This window comes from Panthera onca, chromosome C1, assembly GCF_046562875.1.
Source record: "Panthera onca isolate mPanOnc1 chromosome C1, mPanOnc1 haplotype 2, whole genome shotgun sequence".
Classification (NCBI taxonomy): Eukaryota; Metazoa; Chordata; class Mammalia; order Carnivora; family Felidae; genus Panthera; species Panthera onca.
The window spans coordinates 136,337,085-136,347,776 of NC_138346.1; the positions used below are offsets into that span (position 1 = coordinate 136,337,085).

The 10,692-nt window shown below is 41.0% G+C and overlaps 1 protein-coding gene across 5 annotated transcripts in view; it reads right to left on the minus strand.

Annotated features, from left to right (window-relative positions):
- The window catches only part of SLC35A3 (solute carrier family 35 member A3), a 57,395-nt gene extending 46,973 nt beyond the window's left edge, over positions 1-10,422 (minus strand). The window contains exons 1-2 of one of the 5 annotated variants that reach the window (XM_060624994.3): positions 9,977-10,082; positions 7,922-8,092 (exon numbers count right to left, since the gene is read on the minus strand). Coding sequence is in view for 2 of the 5 variants with exons in the window: in XM_060624991.3 (XP_060480974.1) it covers positions 10,252-10,386 (135 nt within the window). In the remaining 3 variants the exon portion in view is untranslated. The other 4 variants (XM_060624991.3, XM_060624995.3, XM_060624993.3 and 1 more) reach the window with 4 other exon arrangements.
- Positions 10,423-10,692: the final 270 nt, after the last annotated feature.

The window sequence follows — 10,692 nt, forward strand, 5'->3', positions numbered from 1 at the left end:
TTAATTTTTTTGTAGTTTCCTAAACATGCACAAAAATTCCACAGATTAATATCAAATAGAAAGTTCCTTCTCTAAAACTTTCAGAAGGAAGAAGTTCAAAAGTTGTACTTCACAGCTACTGAATGATAAGATTGGGCTTTAACCAACTGAGTTGGTTCTAATGTTTATCCAGTCATGCATTCATCATATTGAGTTCCTACTGAGTGAAAGGCACATCTGAGGATACAAATTATAACCATTTCAAATATAACTGAGACAGTGTAAATAGTGTGTGTAGACCCTACGGTCAATTATTTGACCTGTCTGACCTTTAATATTCTCATCTTTACAATGGGGATGAAAGGAAATAGAACATGCCACCCCAAAAATATGCCACTTTAGCATATTGGCTGTTTTCAGTTGTAGGTACTTAGAAAAAAGATTTTTTAATGTTTGTTCATTTATTTATTTTTGAGACAGAGATTGAGAGTTGGGGAGAGGTGGAGAGAGAGAGACAGAGAATCCCAAGCAGGCTCTGCACTGACAGTGTTCCTGATGCAGGGCTCAAATCCATGAAACTGTGAGATTATGACCTGAGCAGAAATCAGGAGTCAGATGCTTAACTGACTGAGCCACCCAGGTGCCCCTGGGCATTTAACAATTTTTAACAGCAAAAGCAGGGGAGGCTTTCCCAAACCTCCCTTATCTGCCTAAAAACAAATCCTCTAAAAGGAACTCAGTTGTCATAAATCCCCTCCCCAAAGGGGTTTCATCAACCAGGGAGGATTGAGTCACTATAGGAGAGCAGATTAGAAATTAACACCACACCCAGATAAACCTTGTCACAAACTATCTTACCTCCAATCTGTTCTTCTAAGGGCCCATTCATCTTTCCTAAAAATCACTTACTCTCCCCTATGAAACCTACATGTCCCTTTTCTTTTCCCTCTTAAAATGGTATTTAATCCTGAATGCTAAAGCTATTTCTATGAGTTTCTAATTTTCCCTGAGTGTGTATGTATACCTTGTATACATGGAGAACACATGTTAATAAACTGTTTTTCTCTTGTTAATCTTTTATTGTAAGGGTCTTAGCTAGGAACTCAGAATATCAGAGGGAAAATTATTTTCCTCCCCTGTATGTCCCCTGGTGGCAAAGGATGGGATTGCTGAGATACCCGGCTCACTCTAGAGCTTACAGATGGACCCCGGAAGAACTGGCAGAAGCCAGAAACGGTAAGAACTCTTACAAAACCAGCTCTCCTTGATTTGTCAGTAATGCCCAGTCCAGAGAGGAAGGTAAATTTTCACTGTCTCTTCCTTTCCAAATTCAGATTAGCAGAAGAAAAACACTTGTAAATATTAGTTCTCTGAATTAACAGTCTTGGGAATTTGGTTTGGGGTACCCATTGGTTACTGATCCTTGTCTCCCAAGGTACAGCTATTACTTTCCTATTTGCCTCATTTTGTGCCCTGAGAATTTGGCTTGGCTTTCTGCTTGCCTGGGGCATGCTGGTTATTGGTTCTTGAGTGTGAAAGTGGCTCAACCATCAGGTTAGGAGCCAGAAGAATATGGAATAAGAATATAAGAATACAGAATATAGAATAGGAGCTGGACAGAAATGTGGGTCACATCCCATTGGAAACTAGCATCCTACTCACTGTTGCCAGCTGTGGGGGGGGAGGTAGGATGAGGTGGGATGAGGTGTTGTCTCTTTCTTTTGGCTATCTTTGGGAGTGGTTCTGGAGGGCTGCAACTTTTCTACCTTCTTTGGGGATGTCTCTTTCATTAAGTTATAAATGGTATTGGTTTTGGTTTTGAGTCACTTGATAGGTATACCCTTGGTTTAAAAAAAAAGAAAAAAATTTTATTTATTTTTAATTATTTTTAATGTTTATTTTTGAGAGAGAGTGAGAGACAGAGCATGAGCAGGAGAGGGGCACAGAGAAAGAGGACACAGAATCCAAAGCAGGCTCCAGGATCCCAGATGTCAGCATGGAGCCCAATGCAGGGCTCAAACCCATGAACCCTGAAATCATGATCTGAGCCAAAGTTGGATGCTCAGCTGACTGAGCCACCCAGGCATCCCAGGAAAAAAAATATTTTTAAAGGAGTTCAATACTGCCAGGAATATTTACTGTTTATCCCAGCTGAAACCTGACAGATAATGAGATATTTGAAAGGATTTTTTATTTTTATTTTTTAAAATTTTTTTTGAAACGTTTTATTTATTTTTGAGACAGGGAGAGACAGAGCATGAACAGGGGAGGGTCAGAGAGAGGGAGACACAGAATCCGAAACAGGCTCCAGGCTCTCAGCTGTCAGCACAGAGCCTGATGCAGGGCTCGAACTCACAGACCGCGAGATCATGACCCAAGCTGAAGTCGGCCGCTTAACCGACTGAGCCACCCAGGCACCCCTTGAAGGGATTTTTTAAAGGAGCTCTCTGGTCAAAAGTTAGTCTAACTGGAAGCTGATATTCAGAGCCTGATGGGAGTTTTTTGTTTTTTAAGGCCGCTCTTGTTCTATTTCATCCTGTTCCTCCCATGGGAACTTTACAGTCAACTGAAACCTCTTCTTGAACCCCTGGACCATATGCTCTGCCAACTCTGTCCACCTCCCTCTTGGTGGCATGATTTTACTGAGGATAATCTGGAACTTCACTGGCTTCTTTGGGGAACCTAACATCTTCCCAAACTTGTTCCTCTAAGACCTCTCTCCCTTCCCATGGTTTCCACTCCCCCTTCCTTTTTTCGCTACCTTCAGATCTTCCATTCAGTTCCCTGAATTCTTCAGGCCCCTACTTCCTCCATCCCTCTGTCCACGTGCAAGACTTCTCCCTTCCCACTTCAGCCCTCAGATGCCTACTGTCACTTGAACTTGAAGCAGCAGGAGTCAGAGAAAACTACCCAGAAGCAACTACCTGATGCTGAAAAGGGAAATGGAGCTATTTGGAAACTGGGCAAATGAATAATCTTCAAAGTCTTCTCAACAAATATTGTAAAAAGCTTTAGCCATCTGAGCAGGTAACCTTATCTTCTTCCATCTGCCATAAACACAATTTGGATCCAACTGTTCTTTTACAAACTAGAGATTTTTGTATTATTGTACCTGACACATGGTACAATAATTTAAGAACTTAAAAGAAAAGCTGTAAGATCTCTATTTGTGTTTTTCTGTATGTTTTAGATGTGTGACATTTTTCTACCTTTGGATGGTCTTGCCAAAATTAATTTGTAAAAGAGCTCAATTTAACTGAATTAAAGAAAAAGAAGTGCTATATTAATTTAGTATTCTCTCAGAGAAATACAGAAACTAACTCAAATTTTAAGTTCACATGACTCAGTTAATCTTTGGCAAATAAGAATATTGTTGAATTAGTTCAAAAAAGCAAAAAAAAAAAAAAAAACCAAACCAGCCAAACAAAAAATGGATATATCTCCAGAGTTGTCAGCATTAAATATAAATGACATACAGCTTTTCTACCTGGGTTTACTAGTCAAATAAGCATATGTTATCTCTGTGTTACAAAATTAGTCAGCAGGAAAAGTAATTTAATAAGATGGCTAGTTGCCATCTCATGAAATTTTCATGAATAATTTAAACATATTTATTTAAAACAACCAAATTAAATAACTGTAAGTTTAATGTAAAAAAGTTAAAAAATATAAAAATTCATAAATGAACTTTTCAACAATTTTTTTTTTATAATATGTCTGCTTGAAAGTTTACCAAATATCTTTGGTAACTTACAGCCTTAGAGTTTTGCTAAGTCAAGTGAAATGATGAATATTCACTGAATATGTATATCATCCCACATAAGGCAAAATGGTGAAACATTAATAACTGAATGTAAGTTAACCTACTTTTTGCTTCTTATTAAAAAGCAACCAGGGGTATTTGGGTCTGTTCGCAAACATGTTTTGTACCACGTTGAAAAACAATGAAAAAATTATACCATGAGGAAGCATATAGCTCTAGAAATGAGGAAATGAAGTATTCATAAATTTGCCAATGTACAGAATTTTGGTGTATGACAAACACTTCACAATTACTTCCTAGTTTTCACTAGAATTAAGGTTAAGAATTCTAATTAATAGGGGCGCCTGGGTGGCGCAGTCGGTTAAGCGTCCGACTTCAGCCAGGTCACGATCTCGCGGTCTGTGAGTTCGAGCCCCGCGTCAGGCTCTGGGCTGATGGCTCAGAGCCTGGAGCCTGTTTCAGATTCTGTGTCTCCCTCTCTCTGCCCCTCCCCCGTTCATGCTCTGTCTCTCTCTGTCCCAAAAATAAATAAAAAACGTTGAAAAAAAAAAAAAAAAAAAAAAAAAGAATTCTAATTAATATATGTAATTAAAATACTAGGAAGAAGGTGAGGGGACTTAGTATATACAAGGAAAGTAAGACGTGTTTTGGTACGAAAAAAATATGATATGGAGATATGTTTTTGCTAAAGGAAAAAAAAGAGTAATTTTGCCCTAACATAGAATAAATAATTCGTTGTTCTAGAAGGAGAAAGAGCAGAATAAAAGACAAAAACTAAACGGATATAGAAAGCTGGGAAGAGAGTAGAGGAGATACCTATTTCAAGTGGTCATGATGGCTAAAATTGAGTGCGTTAATTATAAGGTTATAAAAAACGAGCCTTAATATCTAAAGTACATTGATGCAAAACTAGAATTGAGTCTTGTCTCTTCTAAAAGAGCAAAGCTTTCTTGGACTATGGGTCTGCTCTTGATAAGATTGTGAAAAGTTTTCCTTTACCTTTTAAGTAATCTGCCTAGAAAACAAAGATCCTATGTTTTATCAAAATAACTTCCTGTACTTCCCATTTTCTTTATCCGGTCTTTGATTACTTAAGAAAACAGAGTCTTTTCTATTAAAAGAGTTCATTTATATTTATTATATATAAATATATATAACTATGCAACTTTCAGTATTTGCCTTCAATGTGTTTGTCACTTTGGTTAAATAGATAACGAAGTATTGTTTCATAGGACCTATGATCCCATTTAATCATGTATTTTAAAACTTAATATGTTTGGGGGTGCCTGGGTTCCTCAGTCAGTTAAGCGTCCGACTTTGGCTCAGGTCATGATCTCATGGTCCATGAGTTCAAGCCCCGCATCCAGCTCTGTGCTGACAGCTCAGAGCCTGGAGCCTACTTCAGATTCTGTCTCTCTCTGCCCCCCCCACCCCCCTGCTTGCACTCTGTCTCTCTCAAAAATAAATAAACGTTAAAAATTTTTTTCTTTAACTTAATATGTTTGGCAAAATTCCCAAAAATCAAGTTCTAAATGAAGTCTTTTTGAGCTAGAACTTTGATTTGTTCCAGAGGGTCCCTGAAACATCTCAAAAGATATATTCTCTCTCCTTATAAAAAGAAAGATGTCAAACTAATGAGGTGTATTTGATATGTTAAATTATATAGAAAACATTGTCAGGGACGCCTGGGTGGCTTAGTTGGTTAAGCTTCCAAATCATGATGATCTCACAGTTTGTGAGTTTAAGCCCTGCATTGGGCTGTGCACTGATGGCCCAGAGGCTGCTTGGGATTCTGTCTCTCCTTCTCTCAGACCACTCCCCCCCCCGCCCCAGTTTATGCTATCAAAATAAATTAATTAAAAAAAAACTTAAATATATATATATATATATATATAAAAGAAAATATTGCCAAATAAGAAGTGATATTTAACCTTCTTAGGTTATATCTGTATGGATAAATGTTATTAATATGGTTCCAGAAATTGTATGAAGTTCCTTACAAATCTGATTTATCCTGGTATAATGCTATCAGTCATAATTTCAGTTATCATCTTAAAATATGTGTCACAGAAATAACCAAATATCCTTGTCAACTATATTAAAATGAACTGTCCTCAGATCTTTAACAATGGCCATTTTAAGACTTGTCAGTTACAGATAGTTCTTTTTTTTACACTGATGCTTTCATGAAAGCTTTTACAAGCTGCTACAATCCAAAAATGCTTGTTCTCAAAGATTCATGGAAAGGATTCTCACAAGTACTCTAGAATACAGGTTTCTGATAACTTTAAGATCATACCATTGGACTGGGGAAGAATTTCCAGAACTCCATGGAAAAAAACTGATAGATTCATAAACTACTAATCCAAGATCAAGCAAAACAAGAATTAATTAAATGGGATGGAATAAATAGATGAGGATGATTATAATTTTTATGAGTTTTTGTTTGAAACATTACTGGTTCTTTAACATTTTGTATAAAAGAGTTAAGGAAACCTTTTCTCTCAAGCTTTCTATAATTTACATCAATTTGGTAAAGCGTACCTTTGTAAACAGAATTGAAACATTTATCTTTTTCTTCTTACCTAGTTCCTCCAGAATTCAGAAACTCATAGTATTTTTAATTTATGACAACATAGTTATTTGCATAAGTTGAATAAGAATCTGTTCTCCAGTAACAAGACACAATTGGAAACACAGGCTATACTGCCCAAGTTTTGACTGGAATGTCACATTTGAGAAGGATGGGTGTAATATTAGATATGACCAGACAGCTTTAAGGAACTAAGATTGACTTTATAGAGCCAATAAAGTCCCTTCAAAAAACAAACAATAAAGCCATTTGGTATCTTGCTTTCAGGGTTCTTAAACTCACCAGGGGAGTAAGGAAGGTCAATTCCTAGCAGGCCCAAGAACCTCAAGATCTCTTGGAAACCTCTAGAAGACAGAAGATAGGAATTCACCCAATTCTAAAGGTACTGCTGGCAAAGTCTAATGGCGAGTCCTTGGCTTGGCTTCCCAGCCTTGAGAAGCTTTTAAAAGTCCACTCTGAGACTCCTTCTGAAAAGTTCCAGCAAAGCAGACTTTAAAAGAGCCTAGATGGTTAATCCCTATTCTTACATAACTAATCAGACCAAGCTTCATGAAACCAGACTATTTTGCAAACAAATAGTCTTACTGTGTTTATTTTTGCAGAAACAGAGATACTGTAGAGAAAAAGAAATTGTATTTCGGTAGCACAGTATTGTGGATATCAGATACTAGTCCTGTTCAATGTCTTTGAGGTATTGTTACCTACCTATAAACCGGACTGGACCCTGAATTCTTCTAGTTTCCTTCAATATCTGGCTGACTCTCCAAACTAACATTTTCAATTTTCTCCCACTCTTCCAACTTGGAATCACTAAGAACAAAAACTGCCCTTTTGCTAAAGCCCTGTAAGCTGAAGCTGAACAACTTGATACAAATTGTGATACAAGTAATCCTAGAGACAAGGATTAATTCTTGTGTTTTGGTATAACCTTATTTCAGATTTTTATTAATAATATTATATTTGAAATTGCTTCTTTTTTAAGTTTTTTTTTTAAGTATATATTTTGAGAGAAACAGCCTGTGCGCAAGGGAGGGGTGGGGGGCGGGGGGGGGGGGGGGGTAGAGAGCCTGATGTGGTGCTCAAACCCATGAACATGGAGATCATGACCCAAGCTGAAATCGAGAACCAGATGCTTAACTGACTGAGCTACCCTGGTATCCCTGAAATTGCTTTTCTGTTCCATGTTTGACCCTAGTAATAAATCTTTGAGATAGTATAAATAAATTCCTCAAATAATCATAGTAAAGTACAAATTTAACAAGTATTATAAAATTACAAAGCTCAGCACACAAGAGAAAAAGAATATTTTGGGGGCACCTGGGTGGTTCAGTTGGTTGAGCATCCAGCTTCTGCTCAGGTCATGATCTCATGGTTCCTGAGTTCAAGCCCTGCACTGGGCTGGCTGCTGTTAGCTCACAGCTTGCTTCAGATCCTCTGTCCCCTTCTTTCTCTGCCCTTACCCCACCCTTGTTCTCTCTCTCAAAATTAAACCTAAAAAAAAGAAGAAAGAAAGAAAGAAAGAAAAAGAATACTTTGGACTAATAGTAGACTTCAAAAAGCTTTATAAGAAGGAGGTATAGGGGCACCTGGGTGGCTCAGTTGGTTAGGCATCCAACTTCAGCTCAGGTCACGGTCTTGCCCTTTGTGGGTTCAAGCCCTACGTGGGGCTCTGTGCTGACAGCTCAGAGCCTGGAGCCTGCTTCTGATTCTGTGTCTCCCTCTCTCTCTCTGATCCCTCCCCTGCTTGCTCTTTGTCTCTTTCTAGAAAATAAATAGACATTAAAAAAAATTTTTTTTAAAGGAGGTGTCAACTTCCAGTTATAAATAAAATAAGTCCTGGGGATATTGTACAGCATGGTGACTACAGTTAATAATACTGTATTATATATTTGAAAGTTGCTAAGAGAGTAGATCTTAAAAGTTCTTATCAGAAGAAAAAAATGTGTAATTATGTGTGGTAATGAACTTTAACTAGACTTATTGTGGTGATCATTTTGCAATATATACAAACATCAAATCCTTATGTTGTACACCTGAAATTAATATAATGTAACATGTCAATTATATCTTAATAAGAAATATTTTTTAAAAGAAGGTGGCATTAAAGAACAAGTAGAATTTCTACAAAGATGGTAAGGAAGACCTTCCTTGTAAAATAAAGGATACAAGCAAAGACCAAGGCAGGTAGGCATAGACCATGTTCAGAAATAACATTTCCAAGCAAGTACTGTGGTTTTGCTAAAAAATAGAATTGTGTGGGATACAGTAATTTTAAAAAATGAAAAGGATATATCGATCTGAGCGGAGCTATGAACAGCTCCAATTGAAGGCTTTGAATGCCACCCTAAATCATCTTACATTTGTTTGGGAGCCAATAGAGGGTCACGGAATATTTCTGAGGGAAGTAACCAGGGACTGCATAAGCTCCCTATCTTTAAGAAGCAGTATGGAAGGGAGTGACTGGAAGAGGAGCAGATTGAGGGAAGCAAGTTCAGTTTGGAAGTCACTGCTATAGTGCAAGTAAGAGGGCAGAAGCACCACATTTCGCACACAGGGAGTGGGAATGAAATAGGGGAGAAGCAAATTGAAATGCTGAAAAAAGTAGAATCTATACTTGGGAGGAAATGTTAAGACCAGAAATGTAAACTTAAAAAGTCATTACCTTAAAGGAAACAACCCGAGTTTTACCAATGAAAATAAGAGCACCAAGTGAGAAACTACCACATTTCATCTTTAACTATCCAAGCTGAATGCTGACGGAAAACCAAAAACTCTGATTCCACTTTCAAATACTGCATGTAATAGGCCATAATAAAAGATTCAGTCTTTTCCACTATAAAGTAATGAAGTGTAAGTGGTTTGCTAAGCAAGGCCCATTACATTTATTATTATTTTTTTGGCCCATTACATCTAATATCATTCTTTAACTCATGTGAACCAGCATTCCCGAGAGGTGTTTAGTTGGTTTAAATAAATGTTAACATCTTACCTTCCTCGACACTCAGAACCCTCCCCCAACATACACGCGCGCGCACACACACACACACATACACACACACACACACACACACACAACCTGTTCTGATATTAATCCCACCCAGCTTCGGACAGCCCTTGCCTATGTACTACCCTTACCAAGGACAGCACTTCCATTTCCTTAAGTCCCTGCAGCTTCTTGAGCGCAGGGTCCTGGTCTGGTGGATCAGCGCCTACCACGAGGCTACACTCGGAGCAGGAGCCCAAGGTTCGTTCACTGAAGGAATGACCGCCAACCGGGCCCACGGGCCACCTGGCCCCGCACGCCCCGGGCTCTGAGGCTCACAGCGCTGTTTTCAGTCGCTTGACACACCCCTTTCCTCGGGCCCTTTTCCCTCCTCCACCCAGCACATTCCGCACGTCTTCCCTCGGAGGTACAAACGCGTCACTTCACCCGCTCCCACCCTTGCTGAGTTCGACACGGTCCCCTTCACTCGGACTTTCCATCAGCGCCCCCGCACACCTTTTCCCCCTCCTCCTCCTCCCGGAGCTCCTCCGGGCCCCCGCCCCCCAGCCCCCCGCCAGCAGCCTCTCGCGCCCTGGCCGGCCGCCGCAGCAGCCGGCTGCCCTGCGCCCGCCGCCCTCCAGGAGCGCGCCACGCTCACCTCCCGCGCAGCTCGGCCGGCTGCGCGCACCCCGGGCGGCGGCTCAGCCCCGCCCGGAGCCCCGCTGGGTCCCCCGCGACCCCCGACGCGCAGAGCTTGCCGGCTCCTGCCGCCTTCGCCGCCGCCAGCTGGTGCGGCCCGGGCGTTTCCGGGTTCCCGCGGTCCCGTCCCCCAAATGCTCCGGCTTCCGCCTCGGCCCGGGCAAACGCAGTTCCCGGCTCGGCTCCCGCGGCCCCAGCTTGGCACTTGCCCGCTCTGTCCCGAAAGCGAGGCACCTGGGCAGCCCGGCGGGCAGCTCCCGGTGCAGGCTTCACTGTCGCGTCGCCACCTCGGGCACTGCCTCCTGCTGGATGTGTTCCAGGTGGAAGAGTCAGATGGAGCGGCTCCCGCCCTCGGGCTTTTGCGGGCATGTCCGGTTGTGGAGGGTGCCAGGTGTCCAACTGGGAAAGGAAAGGCAAAGTCCTTTGGGGCAAAGGACCCCGAGAGGGGGTGGGGAGGCGGATCCAGGAAACCAGCCGTAGAAATAGTTGTCGCTGTCACTGAAAACGAGATTAGCTCTGGAGCAGTCTGCCACCCAGGAGCCTGGAAGAAGTCTTCTTGAGTTGGAAATGACCACCTTCTCCCACCCTCGCACCTTGAGTCTGGGGACAGCCCAAAGCGGCGCCAGCAATGCGCCTAGTGCTATTAACCAGGAGAGGGGAAGAAACAACAGCAAC